The sequence below is a fragment of the Eublepharis macularius genome, chromosome 11 (genome assembly GCF_028583425.1).
Source record: "Eublepharis macularius isolate TG4126 chromosome 11, MPM_Emac_v1.0, whole genome shotgun sequence".
In the NCBI taxonomy this organism is placed as follows: Eukaryota; Metazoa; Chordata; class Lepidosauria; order Squamata; family Eublepharidae; genus Eublepharis; species Eublepharis macularius.
In genome coordinates this window covers 38,506,293-38,527,822 of record NC_072800.1, presented here as the reverse complement: position 1 = coordinate 38,527,822, position 21,530 = coordinate 38,506,293, and the positions used below count along the sequence as shown (strand labels likewise).

The window sequence follows — 21,530 nt, the reverse complement described above, 5'->3', positions numbered from 1 at the left end:
TGTAATTACACTGTGTAATTCAGTGAAAAAAGCAGACTATAAATCATATAAATAAAATACAGTAACTAAAATAACCCAGCAAAACTGGGTTAACCCATGCATCTGACAAAGAGAGCTGTGCTTCTCGAAAGTTTCTGCCTCAATAAAGTTGGTTAGTCTTAAAGGTGCTACTGGACTTTTTACTATTTTGCTACTACAGACCAACACAGCTAACTCCTCTGGATCTATGACCAGCAAAACTTGTTAGTCATTTATTATTAAATAGGGTTAATAAAAAACAAATCCTCAGAATTAGAAGAAACGGATAAGAGTTTCATATTGGAAAGCCAGTATATTGCTAAAATACGATCTATAAACTAAGTCAGATAGGACACAATCCCAATGCAGATTCATAAACTTTTTAATGGTAACTGACAAATTTTGCTAAGATATTTTATCTTTTGGGATGGCTTATGATTACTCTGTGATCACTCTTACTGAAACATTAATGGGTTGATCAATAATGCTATGATTATTAAAAATAAGCCTGTAAAGCAATATTAGCTGGACATGGTCCAGTGAGATATTTAGTTTATATTTCTTATATTTTAACTTCTAACATTAGTATTTTATATATCTTACTGAATTTGTGAGATCGTTATTTGTTTATATGTATAATTGCTTTTCAAGAGCAGATTTCCTTATACTCCTTTCCTCAAACTTTTTTTTATTTCCCCCCATTTTAGTGGTTTCAGCTTTATTTCCTCTGCCCAACATATTTTTCCCTTTGCAGAAAACTGTAATTTTAAAATATTGTAAACTGAACAGCTGATTAATTTTATTTATTAAATAAATATTTTACCCCACCTTTCCTCATGATTCAATAATAATAGATTTAAAACATTTACAGTTAAAATAAAATACTATCCCAATCCCTCTCTCCCTTAAAAGATGCCTGTCATTCAAACCACTTCAAAAGCCCTGGCAAACAGACAGGCCTTGCAGTGCCTCCTACAGATCTCCAAGGGAGCTCCCCTTACTTCTTCAGGGAGCCCATTCCCCAGAGCAGGGGCTACCACAGGAAAGGCCTGAGCTCAGGTCAATGTCAGATCCCTGAGAGGTGGGATCAACAACAGATGGCTGGAAGGAGATGATAAAGACAGCATGCTGAAAAGTATTTTGTCTTCCATTTTATGGCTGATGATAGGAGTGTTTTTGTTTTATGAGTATTTTGTGACACTTTCTCTTCACTTAAAGGATCTTAATTTTCATTTTGCTTTTCTAATAGCAGATTTGTTTTGCCTCTATATATTCTTCTTCTAATCTTTTTTGGATTGGGGGGGTGGGCTTTGGGGTTGGTTGCATGTTTATTTCCACCTTCTTTTCATATACAATTACTGGTAGAATCATAGCGGCAGAGATTTTGTCGTTTTTCACATCCTATCTTTTGTCCTAGCTATAGGACAACTAAACTTGAAGATGCTATTATGATAACAACAACTACTACTAGAAATATTAAATGTTCAGCTTAATAGTTAGATAGCACGTCTTGAAGATGTGTATGAGTCTCTGTTTCTCTCTGCTTTGGCATAGCTATTGTCTAGTCCAGTTACCCTCAAACCAGAAGGTTGTATTACCCTGTTTCCTCTCCTTTTTCTGTGTCCTCAGCCTTCAGGCTCACAAGAGGGCCACAGGGGAGTCCCCCTTGGCTCCTGCTGCTTGGGCTTTAGATGCCTGACAACAGATGACACAATTGTCCCTTTGCCCTCTGGTTCTCACAAGATATCTGGGTCTTGCTTAGCAAGCTTCAGGCTAATCACCGTCCTCTGTTGGCTGTTCCATTGTTCTGGCATTGGAGCCTTTCGTTTCTGAGTGAGTCAGCTTTCAGTCTTCTTTCAGTGGCATCACGAAGTGTTGGCCAATGTCCTGCACGCTGTATCTCTCCTCCGTTGTCTGCCATTGATCTTCCTCAAGGTGAATCGTCTTGACAGGACTTCAGAGCTGAGATCTCAGACAAAATACTTCAGAACCTTATCTCTAGTATGTTGTAAATGATGACTTTTAAATAAAAATTAAGGAAGCTGATTCCATGTCCTCCCTAGGCATCCAGTGCAGATGTACTCTAATTATTCATATTATTCCTGATATTTAATACAACTGTCAGATAATGGAAATCAGTTGACTGACTTATCCACAGCGAACAAATGATTTGTTTTTCAAGTTGGCCCTCTGTTTTCTGTAAGGCATGTGGTCCTACCTTGCTCTCATTACTTGTATTTTAGCCATTTCACCTATCCTTCTGTAACCCCAGTTTCTTCCACCAACTCCTTTTGACAGCAGACTGGGTTGATTATTAAAAAGGGAGGGGGGTAACAAAAAAGAAAGTAGTGGTGCCTACTGCCCAGTGACCTCCACTTCTTAAGAGGGGGTATAGCCAGTAGGCGAAAAGGAAAATAAGCTCCTGCCAGTTGTCCAGCTCAGGCAACCCTATTCAGCACATTCATGTTTTGCTCACAGTTGCATGGGTTGGGATAGTCCTAAGGCTTAAGAAGTTTAGCATTCTCATGCATTTTCATGAGGCAGCCAAATACCATAGTAAATATGAAGATGGTTTGGCAGCTCCCACTAACCGATGAAAATGCATTATAGTATGGTAAAACATTAGATATCTTTGAATATTCAGGTGGCATCTGGGTGATTTTGTTGCCTCATGATGACCAATATAAGTTCATTTTTCTTCTGTGCTGAATTGAGTATGTCTAATAAAATTTGATCATCTGAAAAATGAAGCAGGATTTTGCTTTTGCTTTCAGAAACAAAAAATTAAAAAAAAACATTATTACATATTTCTAGCTTACCTTTCAACCATGTCTTTTGCCCAAAGATGGTTCACAGTGCAATTTAAAACCAAATAACATAAACTCAGACACCATTAAAACAATAAATAAGGGAAATTGTTTTTCCTTCCCAGCATTGCCAATATTAGACCTAACATTCCTAATCTGAAGCCACTCCAAGATAGCAGGTCTTTAAACGTTTCGTAGGCTCCCTGAGATGGGGTTACTCGTGGAGGTTATTTCATAAATGTCCTCCACTCTCAGACAATTGAACTCAGTTTGGGCTGTTTGCTTAAGGAAGTTCTCTAAAGTTACAAGTCAGTCACATAAATGGGTTTTAGATGTAGCACAAGATGTATCTGAGAATTCTAGATTTTCTTTGTAAATAATCCAGTTTTTAGCCTTTGTTGTGGTAGAGATTCCATACATGCTTTGTCATCATTTTACAAAGTATCAAGCCCTGTTTTCAGCATGCTATCCCCCCAACTCTTCTAGGGGCCCAGGTTGCTGCCAGCACGGGGCACGGGGCCTGGAGGCCACCATGACTGTGGGCTCGCCCAGCTTCCCAGGACAGGCCCACAGCCAATCAGCTCAAACTCCTCGGTCATCCTATCAGGAGCGGCCTGGGGAGTGTGGGGGGCAGGGCCTGTCATTGGATTGGATCCCCTTTGAGGGAGGCGTGGCCTGTGTACCTAGTCTTCTCATTAAGGCGACTCCTATAAAGAATATTGGGGGTGAGTTATGGTGATACATGCCCAGCTTGGGGGTTGCCGGGGCATACTCACTCCTGCCATGGCAGGAGAGTCACACAGGGATGTACACCCATGTTATTCCCCCCTCAATGTCACTCCTTGGTTTCCCCCCTCAGCTGCGGTCTGAGAGGTGAGGGTCATCGGCTGGCAGGCTGGTCAGCTGATGTTGGGGAGCCGACCTGGATGCATTGCCAATGCTCCTAGTTGCTGTATGTTAATAAAGTTGTGGCAAATTTTTAATCCAGCCAACGTATGTGCCTGTGTTTATTGTCATGATCCCCTCCCCTCCTCTGCCATCGACGCTAGGCTGTAGACACTAAAGTTCTTACTGGTATTTTCCTTCTACCCCATATAATTTAAATAATGATAAATTAACACTTGGTATATGTATTCGACCATTGGACCTACTGAGTCTTCTTCAGAGAAAAGAAGACTCCATTACTGTGGTACTTGGTGGAGTCAATCACTGAGAATGAGGCTCGTCTTGCCGGTGTCATTCAAGCATGGATCATGGAAGACATAATCAAGAAGATGTTGTCAGTTGCGTGAAAATGAAATGGCTATAGAGTATAACGAAGGAGAAGGTGTTCTTTTGGATCTACCCTCCCATCAGTAGCTTGAATTTACAATATTCAATCACACAGCATCTCTTGCTGCTGCCTGCCCTTGATGAGCTGCTTCCAGAATTTATGCTCTGGTGCAGTCATCTGTCTGCCACCCCTGTAATCAAACCAAGATTCCAGACATTCTTTTTCACTAGAAATTTCAGGCAAGGTAGACGCCTGCCTCACTATGCCTCGGAAATTAATTGTTGATGCTCTTACCTTCAGTCAGATATTTCATTGCTCTTCATGGAAAGTTAATTGTTCAGTTGCATACACAATGCTATGTGAAATGATGTTAATATAAGCTTATATATCCCCTTTTCTATAGCGGGCAGGGAGGAAGGTCATCCGTTGCTGACACCTTTTGAGGAGAGACGTAACTGTTAATGGCCAAGTTGAGCTATATGTACAAATGTATATGAATAATAACTAGCTCTGCATCCTGATGACTATAATTGCATCATTTACTGAATCCTTGTTATAAATAATACTGCGCAGTTGAGTCACAGGGTTCAGCTAGATGTGCAAGTTCTGTGCATGCACAGAATACTCCATATGGAGAAGAAGGAAGAGGGAGAAACCTCCCTCCCATGCTCTTTTAACACAGAGAAATGGCTTGTGGGGAGAGGGAAGAGAGGGGGAAACGGCATGAAGGGGGAGGGAGCCTGTTTGGGCTCTCCTTTATTTTTAAGCAGCAATGTGGCTGCAGGGAACTTGAGTTGAATCTGAGGAGTCCAGACCCAACTCTTTAAAAACATGCATATCCAGCTTAACCCTCAGAGGCACACATCCTAAGACAATGCCAGACTCTCAATTCAGGAGACTTATAGTGTCAGGATACATTGAGTGCCCCTCAAAATGTCAGTTTCCTTGAAGGAAAGACCATTTTATGCTGTTGGCTCAGCAGTTGCTATATTTGTTTAAGGGAAAATAAGCAACAAGAGTAGACTTGACGGTGAGAATAAAAGATTTCATTCAGAAGAAACAGAAGATCTATATAGACAATGATGGGAAGCTGTTCAGTGGAATACTGGGTATTAAAAAGTAATGAAGCTTTGAACAATTTACTTATCTGCTTGCTCTCATCTTGGCAGGAAAGAAAATAAGGGGAAAATACGCATGATCAATGAGGCGTTCGTAGCATTTGCCGTAATAAGCCTGGTGAGGTTTACAAAGTTGCCTAGAGGACCATGTCATACAGGGAATTGACACTTTGCATGCAAAGTCCCTTGTTAGCCTGCCTCCAGAGATATATACCAGTTCCTTGTAAGTAGGTTAGCATATGTGTCTGTGGGGCAGAAGCACTGTAATACAGTAAAATGGATGATGTTCCAAATACAAAAAGAGTCCAGTAGCACCTTTAAGACTAACCAATTTTATTATAGCATAAGCTTTCGAGAATCAAGTTCTCTTCATCAGATGCCTGATCAAAACTGGGCAGATACAGAAGAGGAGGGGGAAATACAGTTGCTTTTTAGTGCTATGATTGTAAATCAGTGCAGAATTGTTCCTCCTATCAAATATATTGCTTGCCTTCAAAAATAGTTTCTCCATCTTGGGGTTGGTAGAGGGAACAATAAACATGTCTCTTCACCTTTAAATCTAATCTCTAGTTTCCCACCCTTCATCTAGAAAATTCTTGCTTTAATTGAAGCTATTAATGTTAGCAAGATGGTAGACTTGAGAAAGCTCACTTCAGTGATTGGGTACATATAGGAGGGAAGGAATAATCAATACTGCCAGTAGGATTTGAAGAGGAGGAAGGTAAATTTCTGTCAGGGCTAGATCTGGCATAAGGGTATCCATGATCTTAGAGTTACTCTCAAGTATATCTTCTGTCTCATACTTCTTTTGCTCATTCTGTCTGTCCTCAGGGTGCTGCATCATGGATATGATATCTGTCTGTCTGTCTGTCTGTCTGTCTGTCTGTCTGTCTGTCTGATACTTTGTATGTGCTGATCAAGGGATCAGCACAAACAAAGTACCAGAAGTAACAGAAAGTGTGTTAACAAATGAATTTAAAAGGCCTACCTTCACCTGTATGAGCCTGTACATTGGCACAAAGCCATTTTCTGTATTGTTGCCTCTATACATTGTAATGATTGGTACTAATTTAGGCTTGTTTGATAAGAAGTGCAATAAATGAGGGTTTGTCCTTGCACCTGGAAAAGCATACAAATTGCCAAGTGAAGTTCTACTCAGAAACTGTTCCATTATATGAGAAAAATGGTGTACGTGCTATATTGTTGACTGTGATTGTGTCAAGTACATCATTTGTGAAATGTTAAATGAGAAGTGTTCTGCTTTGTCTTGATGCTAATCAAAGTTAGCTCTATATGCACATGTTTGTTTGGAGCACAAAACCAAATGCAATCTATATTAGGAACTGTCTCACTAGGACCAGAAGGCTAGCATTGCCCTGAAATATCAGTGGGGCCATCCATAGTAGACATGAGCATGAATAGAAATACAAATCAAATTTCATGATGAATCGGGCTGATTCATGTATTGCGAAAACGTGTTTTGTGAGGCCGCATTTTTCATGAAATCCTTGACTTTTGGGGGCCAATTCATTTGATTCATGAATGCTTCATGATGCCAGACAGGCTGGCACCAATCCATTAATTCCCTAGGCAACATAGGACCAGAATGTCTGCAGACCTTTTGTTGCCGTGGAAACCCAATCTTAGCCCACATAAGCTTGATGGGCATCTCTCCCTGCCAACCTGAGAGCTGAGCAATGCGTGTTTGTGCTAGTTTACGTGAGAACTGTAGTCAGAGACTCCTTCCCCTCTCTGTTTCCCTTCTCTATTTTTGAGAATGGGATGGTGGAACAGTGGGACAAAATGGCAGCTCCTTTTGCCATTGCTCACTGCTTGCCAACAGTGGGACAAAATGGCAGCTCCTTTTGCCATTGCTCACTGCTTGCCAGCTTCAGGAACCCTTCCCTGAATCTCTCTCCCATCCTCCTCCTGCTCTGACATGGCTTCCCACCCCCCACCCCTGCCCCCAAGCTCCCCGGAGCGGATCCTGAGCGGATACACTATGTTCAGCTTTTCCTACAAGAACTTGGAGGCAGGGGGGAGGGCATGTCAGAGCAGCAGGAGGATGGGAGGATGGGGAGGGAAAATCAGCAAAGAGAGCCTGAAGAGAGCTACTTAGAGGGTGGCTGGAGGAGAGCCTGCTGAAATCTCCCATTGAGTTTGGCATCTCTGGGTATGAAGAGGGCCATTGTAGATCCCCGGAATCTGACAAATCATGACCCTAACGAATTGTTTTGTGAAATTTCGTGAAAGTTCATGTTTCATGTTTCATGGAACACAATGAACCACAAAACTCAAGGTTCATCCCGTTTCATGCCCATCTCTAATCCATAGACCAAATGGTGCCTCAAGTGACGAACGTCTTTGGTGCCTCCCTCCACTTGTTCCATTTTTAAATACATTGTTTTTATTGCATTTGTAGCCCATTTCATGACCTTGATGCATGGTTTGCATACATAATTCATCCCTGTAATGTAAGACAATTAATTTGCCTGTTAGACTCTATAAAGCTGCATTTATCCATGTCAGATACCAGCAAATAAAAACAAATCATTTCCTCCGACCTTACAAATGATTTTAATTTCAAGAATAAATGAAATGTACTAACATCTTTTTTACCCCATCTGCTTTTTTATTTTTGTATGATATTACCAAAAAGCAGGGCTTTTTTTCAGGGGGAACGCGGGGGAACGGAGTTCCGGAACCTCTTGAAAATGGTCACATGGCTGGTGGCCCCGCCCCCTGATCTCCAGACAGAGTGAGTGGCTGAGTGGCGTGGAGGGCAATCTCAACTCCCCTCTGCCTGGAGATAAGGGGGCGGGGCCACCAGCCATGTGATCATTTTCTCCGAGGGCAACCCGCTGAGTTCCACCACCTCTTTTCCCAGAAAAAAAGCCCTGCCAAAAAGTATTAACTGCTATTTTAACCTGCTGTTTTGTCTGCGGTTTTTTATGATGAGTGTTTAAGATTGTGTATAGGTTTTAAAAAACTGGACTTTTTTAGTGTGAGTGATCATTTAAAAATATTTCTACTACCTTCTAGTTTATTTGTTGATAGAAACTGATTCCAGCCATTTTAATTGACAAGCATAGCCTATAGATTTCGTTTCAATAAAAAAATGAAGTATGTAAATGAAGTATACATTGTGACGGGCAATGTGTGTGTTTATAGGGTGCTGTGTTAACGCCAACAATGGATCACACCATGTCCATGCAGCCAGCAAGTATGATGGGCCCCTTGACACAACAGATGAACCATCTTTCCTTGGGCACAACAGGAACGGTAAGAATGTGCTTTTCTAGGGAGTCTCAGCATCATTCTCCAATTAATCAGTTCATTTATATCACAGCCTTTGTTATTTGAATATTTCCATGGTTAATAAGATTATTTTTCTCATAAAGAGTTGAAAGAGCACATTATGGCAATTTGGGAATATAAGTTAGTAATTAGCCAAAGAATTATCTGTACTAATGGTAATGGAGACATGGAAGAAATGATGTGTAACTATTAGGAGATCGCTATTCGTTAATAGACAGGCAACTCTTGGGATTGTGGACCACAGACCATCGCACCTACTGTGACCCCAAACTCCCTTTGCTAATTTTCACCTTTTTCATTATCCATATTAAATGTTTCAATTTCAGCCAATTTTCCAAGGATATTTTATTATCTTCTTTTCATTTCCTTATGAATGGGTAAAAAACTAAGATGAGGCATGAACATTTTTCACTGTTTGATCAATTACAGTTTTGTAGCTTTCCAAGTTAATATTGCATTCCCTGTACCAACAATGGGCTGGAAATGGTAACTAATATTTACTATCAGGAAATTATATTTCCAAATTACAAATGAAAGCTGCAGAAAAGACGCTGTTTACACTTGCCTTGCTTTGAAGCCCAGTGTGACTCTCATGTCCATCACGAGATATGGGCTCTAAAATGAATTGAGAATTGTAGCATTGTGGCATGTCTCCTTCTGGAATGTGATGCAGACATATGATGCATGTGATGCAGTTTCCATAACACCAGCACTGTTGAGATCCACGTGCACCTTCTTGCTTTGGATGATACCCAGCAGAAACAGTGAATGTGCACTTCGCTCACACTTCTGCTGTTGCCACATCTGTGTACCATATATTCTAAGCCACAAAGCTATGATCTGTAGGCCACGGGTTGGATCCAAAATTTTTGTCGTGTAGGGATTCCATTCTGCCAGTCGGGGTTGGCCACCCTGAGAGCACTCCTGTGCTTCACAGCAAACTGATTTGGGCCCCAAATGGACTGCCCATTTGGGGCCCAAATCAGCATGCTGTGAAGCGCTAGAGCACTCCCAGCCTTGCGTGATGATGTCACTTCCCACGCTGATGCGAGGAGCATTCTAGGAGCACCAGGAAAGTAAACACTGGATCCCCCCTCCCACTGGGAGGTTAAGGGGAGGGCAACCCTATTCTACTGTCTGTAGACATTTGTAACATGGGTTTTCTTAAAGTATCACTGCGCTCAGTTAAGTCATAAAGCAGACTCTGCCATTTATAACAGCGTAATACGTCTCCAAAATCTTTAGTTTTGGTTTGAGACTCGTGTTGTTGTAGTCAAATTGCTCTGTCTACCAAATATAATCTTTCCAGAAACTATTTTTCATCTTAAACATGGAGTCTAGTATTTTTCCACGCTATTGCACTCAGTTGGCAAATGGACTTCTAAACTAAGAGCTGCCATCCTGTAAAAAGCAGCATGGAATAATTCTTAATGTCTTTAAATAACCCAAACTCTTGGAGAGTTTTATGGGCTTGTTTCTGGCTACAGTCTTCAAGAATGTTTCATGCTTCTGACCTACTGGGAACTCTCTAAGTAAAAAAATGCATTCAGTCTTAAAAGAACCGAGTGGCCCTTTGCTCTGGATTCCTTCTCCAGAAGGCTTTAGTCTTCATCAGTAGTTGGGGATTAATTATTTTGAACCAGTTTCCACTTCATTTGGTAGAAGTTCTGGTCTCTTATGCTGAGGTGGATCTTTGCAGAGCAATGCAATCTATATGACTCCAGCCAGATGAGAAAAAGACCGTGACTGTAATTATCTCAATAGGGACACATTTGATGGAAAATACAAGGCATGAACAATAAATTTCCTCTGTGCTCATATGTCTAATATTGTACTTTAAAAATTTGCAAAAGGGTACTATAAAGCACCATTGGCTACCTTTCAACAAGCTGTTTTCAACCAACAGGCCAGGAACTAATCAACTATTCTGCATCATTAGTATCTGCTCCATTCTGTCCCAGATTAATTTAAAAGCATGCAACATGCAAAGTACTTATATTAAAACGCTTTCATACAGTCACTTCCATTTTGTTAATCAGCATAGCATATGTTTCAGCCAAAACTGCCCTCCTCAGGGTTTCATAACAAACAATTTGGCTGGAAGTGTAGTTACAGTAATGGGATAGATGACCAAAGTAGAGTCTGATGCGTTTATCTGAAACGTGGGCTTGCAAACCCCGCCCCCATCTAATTAACTTTACAAAGCAAATTTCACATGTCCCATGGACAGCAGTCATGAGATTCTCTTTCCACAGGAGCAATTTAACACTCAGGAATGTACAACCTTACCCTCATCAGATCAAATGGAGATTTAATGACCCTCATTCATTCATTCATTCATTCATTCATTCATTCATTCATTCATTCATTCATTCATTCATTCATTCATTCATTCATTCATTCATTCATTCAAATATTATTCCCCACCTTTCCTTTCGGCTCATATACTAGTTGCCTTGAAGTAGGCTGCAGTAAAACAAATTAGTGTGTCAAAGGGGCAGCAAAAAGTAGAGGAAATTTTGAAACCACTGACATAGAACTGAAAGAGATATGAGGATCATAGCTCCCCAGCCCACCCCCATGAAGAAATCCTCTGACCCATCTCCTTTTGTGAGCATCTCAGCTGTCTTATGGGAGGAAGGATAGATAATACTCCAAAATTGGATATAGGGATACAGAAGAAATGGGTTCCTGATGAACTGTCATTCATTTCTTGATGAAGCAGATATAGATGAAGGGCTTTTGAATTAGGAGCTTAATTTCTTTCTTTTCCTGTTCAATTCCATCTTCTTTTGAATTGTGTCATCACTGATGATATATATTCTGCATAAATATGAACAATTAGTGCTTCTGTTAAACTTGTGCCTTGCTTGGTTAGACATGCCAATAGATGTATATCATTTCTCCCTAAAGAAGAAAAGCAGAGTAGAGTGGGGGGAGGAGAAGCATTAGTCTTTGTTTAATAATAAATGGTTCCTGAAATTGCTCCATCATCAGGCTGTCAGTCATAATGTGTCTTAAAACACCATTGATCTGACATCACTTTTGTGGTTTAATAAAAGTTGTGACTGACAGTTGGAATTGGATACAATATAAAAACCTCCTTTGAAAAATAAAACCGGATAGCACGATCACAGCTCTCCATATCCGTTGCTTAGCTTCTTTCTCTTCGGCAATGGCACCTTTGAAGCTATCAGGAGCAGCACTCGGGCATCAGAGAAGAAGAGTTTATTTGCAGTATAATATTGTACCATTTGTAAGATTTGCTTCTGAAGGAGGTTTTGTTATCATCATGCTGTCACTTCTCTTTCTAGGGAATATTTGAGGTAACTTCCCCCCCCCCCTCACATACTTCCTTAAGATCCACATATTATACTGTGCAGTTCAGGTGGTTATTATCTCTGCGTCAGTAAGAGAAAAGAAGCACTATAACGGTTACAAAAACTTAATTTACAGTAATAAAATAATAGATCCACAAGATCTGCACTGGTCATCCTGTGAGCCCCACAACTAAGCAAACATCTGAAATAGCTGCCAGCTGGATCTAGCTGTGATAACTTTGACTTTCTAGTCCAATAAAAATGAGAGTTGGGCTTCAAAAGAAAACCTTTTCAGCAAGCTTACATTTCTGCTAAAGGGCTAATAGATCAATGTTGGATTGAATAAATTTTCTTTCCAGCGAGGTTCTTGGGACTGTGAGTCATTTTCTCGGGTGCATTGGCTTTTAGAGTGGTGAATTTTATGTTCAAAATTGTTCAGCCAAGAAAGCTTACTGTAAGCAAGGACAACCTTAGATCATGTTACTGCAGTGGGCAAGTCTTTAAAAATAGTACATCTACCTGTATCTGTTACTCCATTTCTTCACAGTGCTGTCAGTGGCTACAGTCATTACCTTTTACCTGCTGGCCGTGATAAGTGCTGCAAACCTGGATTTGGGGTATCTGCAAGATTTCTGCATGAGGTTGCCAACTAGCCAGGAAAAAAATAGTCCTGTCCCTTTAATACGCAAAAATGGGAAGTTGAAGCTTTTCATGGCATAGAACAGAATCACATCATCTGATAATTGCTTGCAGGGTAAACTGATGTTAAAAAGCCAGCAAGAGGACTAGTTTAAAAGCTGGGAATCCTAGTTCTGCTTTAGGCTGTCTCAAGTCCTGGTGTTGCCAAAATACTGCCCTCCCCCCCCCAAACCCATGAAAAACTTTTTGTCTTCTTTTCTTTATTATTACTAGTATTATCAAACTACAAATTAGATTCAACAACAATATATAGAAAACACCATTTCTCAAGGACATATCAACTATATGGATCCAAGCTCTACACCCTGTTCAATACACTTTTCTGCAGTTTCCATGGGAAAATTTCTATTCCAAAAATTAAGAAAAAAGATGTAACACATGTTTTAATCTTCTTTCATCACTGATATTTTGTCCATGATAATTGCAAACCACAATGTCTGCAACCATGACTCTAGACTTGGTAAGGCACACAGTTTCCAGTTTTTAGCTAAATTCTAGCCTCTACCAATAAATACAATATGAGGTATTATTAGTTCTTGGTTAATTATAACCCAAAAAATGCAACGATGGTGTAAAAGGTGTGTTTTCCCTATAAACTCTCTAATCACTGTCTGAATCCTATTCCAATAATTCTTTATAGTACTCCATTCCCACCATATGTGGAGAATTTTTCAAGTCTCCAACACATACCTATAACATTTGCAGTCATTTTTGCTACTAGTGCCATCTCTAAATTACCTTTAGGAAATTTTCTCTGATCTCTACATTTTTAGATAGTCAAGATATGTTTTTAAATATAGTTGTCCATACTTTACCTATCAGTTCCTGTTTTCAGCTTATCTCCCAAATTTTTTGGTAACTGTGTGACTATAATTTTCTTTTCTTTTTTTGGAGCAAATAGTATACTTTAAGAAGTGTCCCTTTTTACTTAGGTGGACAATAGCAACATCTCCGTTATGGTAAGCAGCCTCTCAGATCTTGTGTTCTAGCAGTTTCATTGACAACGTTTTTATTCTGCAGATACTGTGGCATCCTTATTGCTCATGATTGCACTTTTTGGCTAAAATATTCCCATGGCCTCACTCTTCCTTGTTCGCATAAGGCAACGAATCTTTCAAACCTAGCATTCATCCAAGGTACCTATTGTACAAGCATAATAATAATTAAATATGTAGGGAGCTGACACTCTGCCTTTTTAATGCAAAGCTTGCAAGATGTTATATCTTATTATTGGCCTTTTCAACCCCAAATAAACGTATTAAATATTCTCTGAATTGCTGTCAGCCGCTGCTGAGGGACCATCACTGGGATATCAGAAAAAAGGAAAAGGAATCTCAGGAGGATTTTCATTTTAACTACAGTGATCCTACCCTGCCATGAAATATTCAGCTTGGACCTTCATTCCAAATCTTCCTCTCCTGTTCTTTTATTTCTGTTTCTGGATTTAATGATGTGTGTGTGTGTTATTTTAATTACACCCATATCATGCATCTACCAAGAGATGGTTGCTTTGGGTTAGCAATAGTTTTTTTATCCTGATGGCTTTTTTGTGAGCTAAAGAACTTACAACATGATTCCTGTTTTGTATATAGAGTGAGCAGGGTGATTATTCGGATACGCCACAGAAGCAGCCACTTGAAGCAACGTAATGGCTGATTCCGCACTTGTTGGATAATGCACTTTCAATGCACTTTATCAATCGTTTGAGGTGGATTTTTTGTTCTGCACACAAAAAAATCCATTCCAAATGATCTATAAAGAGGATTGGAAGTGCATTATCCAACGTGTGTGGAATCACTCAATGAGAGAAGACCCAACAGGAGCTCTCTGTACTGTCTTTTCCATCATTGTTCCTGTCTTTCTCCCCCCATTAGGATCTCCTGGTCTGGCCAGTTTGGAAGGACTCCTCTATGTGAATGTACACACATGTACTCCTAATTTGAAGTCTTATGGGTTTTGATGGTTATACATACACACACACACACACACAGAGTAATTGATCATATAACTACATAAATGTAGCAAGTTCAAAAAAGGAGCCTTGGGCTACCTTAAGATGACATCATGGCAGGAACTCTGTTTTTGGAGCTCCTGCCACCAGAGTTTTTTTAAGTTTAAAGCGTAAAACTTTTAAAGACTGTTTTAAGTTTTCAAGTATCCTTAAGTATTTGTGCCCACTAAAGTGTGTTGCAGGCTGAAGTTGCATATTTTATCTATGAAATTAGAAGTGTTACTGGGGGAGACTCTGGATGCACAATTGGAAGACGGGGAACCAGCAGCCTAAGTGCCGTTTCACCTATCGATCATGGTGAGCTGTGGGGAGTGGAGCAGAATGGAGTTGGTTCCCAGGGGCTGTAGCAGATATCTGGATACCCAAGCCCAGTGCTTGCTGCTCACCTGGTACACCTATACATTGGGGGCTGCTGGCACATGTAGAATATGACTGTGAGGCGGTGGCTGTATTGCTTGCTGACTAGGCCATTTACCGGTATCCCGGAGAAGAGGGATAGCTGCTGAGACCTGGCTAGAGGCCAGAATTTTCACCATTGATGCTGGTGGGCCCAGACCACCAGCAAGACAGTGGTCTTGGCTGGGTCCAACAGGAGCACCAGATGGGCTGTCTGGCTCAGCATCACTGGATTGAAGAACGCTTGGACAGCCCTCCGCATGCGTGCACAGCATGCATGTACTCCCAGCGCTGCGTGATGATGTCACTTCTGTGACATCATCACGCAGGGGCGGGAGGCGTGCCACCCCGCGGTAAGCCGGCCACTCAAGTGCGCGGTGCACTGTGGAGCTGGCAACGGCAGCCTGGGCGTGCGCTGGGGCAGCCAGCTGAGCACAGGGCTAGGAGGCCCTCCATGCGGTTTGCCTGCCCTGCTGCTCCATGCCACCTGCGTGGCAAGCTGGCCACCCCAGCACACGGTGCGCCACGGAGCTGGCAGCGGCAGCACGGGTGTGTGCTGGGGTGGCTGGCTTGCTGCGCAGGTGGCTGAGCGCAGGGCTAGGAGGTCCTGCGCACATGGCAAGCCAGCAGCTCCATCGGTGGGGCAGGCGAGGGCCTCTCAACCCTGCTCTCAGCCTCTTGTGCAGTAAGTCACTGCGCGCTCCCAGCGGGAGCTGAGATGGCTAGAGCAGGTGTGGCGATGGTCCATGATGAAGTGTCAAGAACATCTTATAGGTTGTTTATGAAAGCCTATGAGGTGGCAGTGAAGGCTGCAAAGAGAAAGTATTACATGGCTTCCATTATATCCGCAAGCTGAAACCCAGCTCTATCTGTTGATGGACGGCCACCTGGACATTGCACTGAAAACGTTGGCCAGGGGTCTGGATGCCATGGTGACTTGGTTGAAGCAGAGTCACTTAAAACTGAATTCTCTCCTTTTCTTTCTCTTTGAAATAATATTGTTGTTTACTGTATTTTTACTGTTGCGTAATATGTGTTTATTATTTCTTATTACCCTTGTGCTTTATAGACTTATCCTTCTGGGCTCTTTAATAATAGATGAAAAACATAATTAACAATATTTTTGATTTTTGGTTTGGAATAGGGGGAGAGGGGTAATAGAATCTATTATATACCTAGTATGTACTTTATTCTATTATTATTATCTAATTTACTGTATTTTGTATAATCGCTCAGATCTGTTCAATAATCTCTACAAGGTTCTATGTATTCTTAACTGTTTCTCTCTAATTAAAAAAAAAACCTTTATCTGGGTCACGGGACAATGGGGATCCAGCTCCCAACCCTTAACAAAGTATAGTTGATGCCTCTTCAATGGTGAAGAGTCTGGGTGTGACCTTGGATGCCACACTTTCCATGGAGGCCCAGGCCTCGGCAGTTGCCAGATCTGCATTTTTTCATCTTCAGCAGGTCAGGCAGCTTGCTCCCTTCTCTCCTCCTGTGACTTAGCTATGGTGATCCATGCATCTGTCACCTCCAGGCTGGACCACTGTAACTTGCTCTACACAGGGCTGCCCTTGGGCCTGACCCAGAAAATACAGCTAGTTTAGAATGTAATATCACATTTCCTCATAGGGACACCATTTAGGGAGTACATTCATTTGGTGCTATGTGAGCTGCCCTTGCTCCCAGTTGAATTCTGAATCCGGTTCAAGGTTTTGATTTTGACATTTAAAGCCCTTAATGGACTGAGACCAACATACCTGCAGGACTACCCAACATACCTGCAGGACTACCCCTCCCAGTATGTCCCCTGGAGGGTTTTGCACTGAGTTGACAAGCAATTGCTGGTGGTCCGCAGCCCAAGGGACGTTCATCTAGCTTCAACAGGGTCACGGCTTTTTTGGCCTTGGCACTGGCCTGGTGGAACTCCCTCCCACTAGAGACCCAGGACCTGAGGGATTTGCTACAGTTCCACAGGGCCTGCAAAACTGAGATGTTTGGCCAGGACTATGATTGAGGTATGGCGTCTGTCCCCCTGACTGCTCATGTTCTGCTGTGCCACTCTGAGAGTGATTGTCACATCCTTGTACTGTCTGCAGTGCACTTTATGACAGCTTTTTATCTGAGTTTGACACCTGTTTATTGACTGGTTTTATGTGTGTTAATTATATATTTTAACTTCAGTATTTAAATGTTGTTGTGACCCACCTGAGCCTGCTTGCAGCGAGGGTGGGATACAAATGTAATAAACTTAAACCTGAGTACAGATAAATTGTAACACAAACTATCACAGCCAGAGTATATTTCTTCAGAAGTATGAAGTAAATCAGCAGGTATAGCTGTACGCGTGTATATAGATGGTGTAAAATCAGGAACAGGTTAATGGTTACAGTTGGTATCATTACTGTGCAAACTCCAAAGTATACACAATAAGCACAATTTATAACAGTTGCAGCAAGTGATATTGCAGTCACCCTACTTACGTAATGTCAATTTAACATCAATACCTCAATTGTAGGTGAGAGAAAGAGAGAGTAGCAGGACTACTTGGAATCCCTCTTAGGCCTGTTCAGTGAGGCTTACTCCCAGGAAAGTGTTCTTAGGATTGCACTGAGAGTAGACTGGAGTAATTTTGCCTAGGATTGCATTCTAAAGCTATTGATAAATTCTAATTCAGCAGTTAGCCATCGAGATGCCTCACAATTCCTTTTTGCTTATAAGGAAGGAGAACAATTGTAACACACATTAAAATGCATTCTGTCACAGAGCTATGATGTCTTTCAATGAATTAATAGTACATATTAAATCTTACATTATTAATGTAATGTTCAGGAAACTGGGATATTTCCTATGATCTGAAATTGTGCTGTTCAGGAGTTAATGGAGCCGGGGGAGGGGTTAGGGAGGGAGGGTTAGCAGAATTTTATTTTGCTTGGGGTGATAAAATACCTTGAAACAGCCCTGAGGGGAAGTACCATATTTTTAGTTTGCCTCTTGGCAAAAAAGAAGAGGGGGGATAGAAGGCCCTTCCTTCTTCCTCTTTTTCTTCTGTACAGCTAAGGAAATGTAGGTTGTCTTTATAACTTGTAGAAAGCAATCCTAGGCTGGTCTACTCAGAAGTAAATCCCATTTTATTCATTGAAGCTTACTCCCAGGAAAGTGTTCTTAGATTAGATGTTGTAGTGCTTGGGTCTACAGGTGCCTGAAGAGTGAAGTATAAGTGCTGGATACAGTTCAGGGTCATTTCTTTCTTTCTCCTTTGGTATTTGAATTATTGGTTTCACACTGTTCCTAATGTAAGCATGGGGTTCTCTTGTAAGCTAGAATCTTCATACATTTCATATCTGCTGTTATTTTAAAGGCAGCTATGCTATGTGAAGTCTGATTTGCAACATATAGGTGTGATCACATAAAAAGGTCTTTTCAGGCAGATGGCCCAAGTAGCTCTAGGGTCTCAAGGCAGAGAAAAGCTTTAGAGTCTTCAACTAGAGGTGTCTGACTGGGATCTTCTGACAGGTCGCTGCTCTCCAGGATCCAAGGCACACAAAGCCAAGGTGTGACAGGCCTTTTTTTCTGACTGAGGGAACCCACGCGGCCTCCTATAATTTTGGGATTTAGGTTTGTTTTGAAATGTAAACCTTCCCTTCAGTTGCTAGAAGTTCTATGGTACAGAGCGTAAAGGCTTTGGGCTCACTGTGTGAGGTAATTTTTGCATTGTGGGATGGAGGTGGAGGCTGGGGTTTGGGCAGTTTAAAGGGCCCTGTGACTTGCAAGCCGCAGGGCCCTTTATCAGCTGACAGGCAGCAAAGAGAGGATCCCCCCTGCCAGCTGATAGTTTAAAGGGACTTGCCGCTTGCAAGCCGCAGGAAAAGTTTATATGGTCATTTCCCTGGGGAAAAGGCCATTTAAACTGCCCCTTTATGACCCAAATGAACCAGTAGACTAGTTCATGGAAGTTCGTGGAAACGAGCTTCCACGAACCACTGGTTCGTGAACCATGAACCGTCCTGGTTCGTGCATTTTTGGGGTTGTAATTTGATTTGTGCCCATCTCCCATTCTTCATATGTCCTCTGAAGCATTTCCAGGGGCGCTTTTACACATGACAACTTACGGAAGAAAAGCAGTTGGGAAAGTGATTTCTTCTGCTGGTTGACATGTATGTACAGGCCCTACATGAGGACATCCACAAGAACCCCTTTTAGACAAAATGTGTCCAAAAAGTGAAAGCATGACTCACTTATGAAACTTGCTTTTCTGTTGCACATTTACTGAACTCCTCAAAGGAAGAGAAAACTCTAACAACGTTGAATCCCAGTACCAGAGATAGTTGTTGAGATTCCCATTCTTCTCCCTGTTCTGTACCCAATCCTGCCCTGTAGGGGCATTGTCATATATGATGGTAAGAGTATCACTGGAGCTCTAGCTCACTGACACTGCAGTCCTGTGTACCCTTTCGTGGGACTAAGTTTCCTTGAATGAGACTTATTTCCAAATAAGAGATTTCACTGTCATTTTTGTTAATGAACAAGATTTGGCAGGGAAATTGAGCATACATCTCAGCAGATGCAGGTTTTACATTCATGTTGGGAGCTGATTTCAAACTGATTTGATTTATAATTCCTTGGTTTGTATCCTACTGGTTTCTCAGCTAAGTGTGGAGTCTTCCTCTGGAGGAAGGCTCCTTCTATTACAGGAAGGTTCCACAACTGAATGGTAGGTTTCAACTCCTTATCTCTTATTGTCTCTGATAATGGGAGAGTTAGAGCAATAGACAGAGTCAAGAGCAGTCATTTGATCAAACCTAAAAATCCAGACGAGAAAGGATTTATTACATAACAAGTTTGGATCCACATGCTTAATCAACTTGATTCAAGGACAGCATAGTCAAATGAGAGAAATTGCACTTAATTATTTTCACATGCCATTTTGGGGTGGGGAAGAAATGACAAAAAAAGAGAACCCTTGGGATGTTGTGTGTGTGTATGCAAATGCACAGGATGTAAAGCCTAATGCCCCTAAGGTGCCCGTGCCCGTGTTGCATGAATGACTACTATTTAGACCAAGTTTTAATTCCCTATTTAAAAATTCAGTAATGTATCAGAAATTTATCTAGATCTTTTTACGGCAGAATGCTCTTGTCTTTACTTTCCCGACTTGCAATGTCACCAGCAATTCCTCAATGGAATAACAAACTAGTTATTCCACGACATAGTTTCTTATCTCTTACTTTGTTAGCTTTCTCTGGTGGCCAATGTTTGATAATATCTACAGAACCCTTCAAGCGGCACTGCAAGCTTGTTATACATTCCTTATCTAATATTTTGTTTGGATAAACTGCAGCCACTGGTGGTTTCCAATGTCACCAAAAGCCCCCAGAGGACAGGCTGCTTTGTTTAGATCTGTTCCTTATCTGTGGTTAAATTTGTGCAAGCTTTGATCGTTCATGGTTTATGACATCATCCCAAATCCTATAATGTTTTCTAAAGACTTTTTTATGAAAAGATTGCTTCTATTATTCTAAGTGTACACAATGCAGTCCCCAAAGCTTTTACATCTGCTCATTTCTTCACTGTCTTGCAGCTTTGGCATTATCAAGTGTAAATCTTGAAGCTCTTTTACTTTCTATATTGATTATCTGTTATGTGAAGCAGAATGACAGCTTCCAGTCTTCATAAACTCCTATGGCCAGAAGCCCTACTCAAAAGAACATAGCTAGAGCAGGTGGAGCTCTTTGCGCCTCTGGGCATGAAAGGGCTACAAAAGCAACAGGAAATAAGACAAGATTAAAAGGCTGTTCAAGTTGGCATTCAAAGGGTATCTATTGTTGGGTCACTCAGATCCAAAGAATCATGAATGGAAGGAATATCAGCCACCAACACATTCCACAAGAGCTTGGCACAAAAGCTTGCCAAGTAGTTCCACAAGAGCTTGGCATAAGCAGGTTCTGTAGTAGTTCTAATGCTTCCAAGATTGAACAATAATATGCAAACTCTTGAACAACACCTTCTCACTTTTAGCATCCAGACCTCTGGGTGCTAAAAGAACCTTTGGATCCAACCACATTTTGGAGTCAAAAGACTAATTCAAACAAGGGGTTTTGTGAAGAGTCATAAGGCTCCTTTGAGCAGTACAAAAAATTCCCTTTCAGCAGTTCTAGCAGTGATTTCAACTACTGCAACCAGAACATAGTTCTGCACTTGATATGAAATACACTGGTTCAGTTCTTTGCTGTACTTGTTAGGAACTCGCTGTCTCTTCCGTTAGTATTGTTGAGCACTCCCATAAGTGGCGATAAGTCTGGGGTAGTTCTACAGGATTTCATTCACTTTATATGACACATAGCTCTGGTGACATAAGGTGTCTTTATAACATGTTTATTTGCACATATACAGGGTGACTACAGTATATTTAAAGCAAGCAGGGTTCTATAAAATGTAGAACACACCATTTATCCTGCTAGAGATTACAAATGAGCAATAGTGTCAGTTTATGGAATTCAAGTTACTCTGAATTCATCTCCCAACCCCTTGCTGCAAGAAATCCAAGGTCTTGAGTCAAAAGGTTCT

The 21,530-nt window shown here is 41.2% G+C and overlaps 1 protein-coding gene across 1 annotated transcript in view; it reads left to right on the top strand.

The window, feature by feature from the left end:
* RBMS3 (RNA binding motif single stranded interacting protein 3) overlaps window positions 1-21,530 on the top strand; it is a 1,028,342-nt gene that overhangs the window by 975,599 nt on the left and 31,213 nt on the right. The window contains exon 13 of the mRNA XM_054991036.1: window positions 8,388-8,498. Coding sequence (XP_054847011.1) covers window positions 8,388-8,498 — 111 coding nt within the window. The remainder of the gene's footprint in view (window positions 1-8,387; window positions 8,499-21,530) is intronic.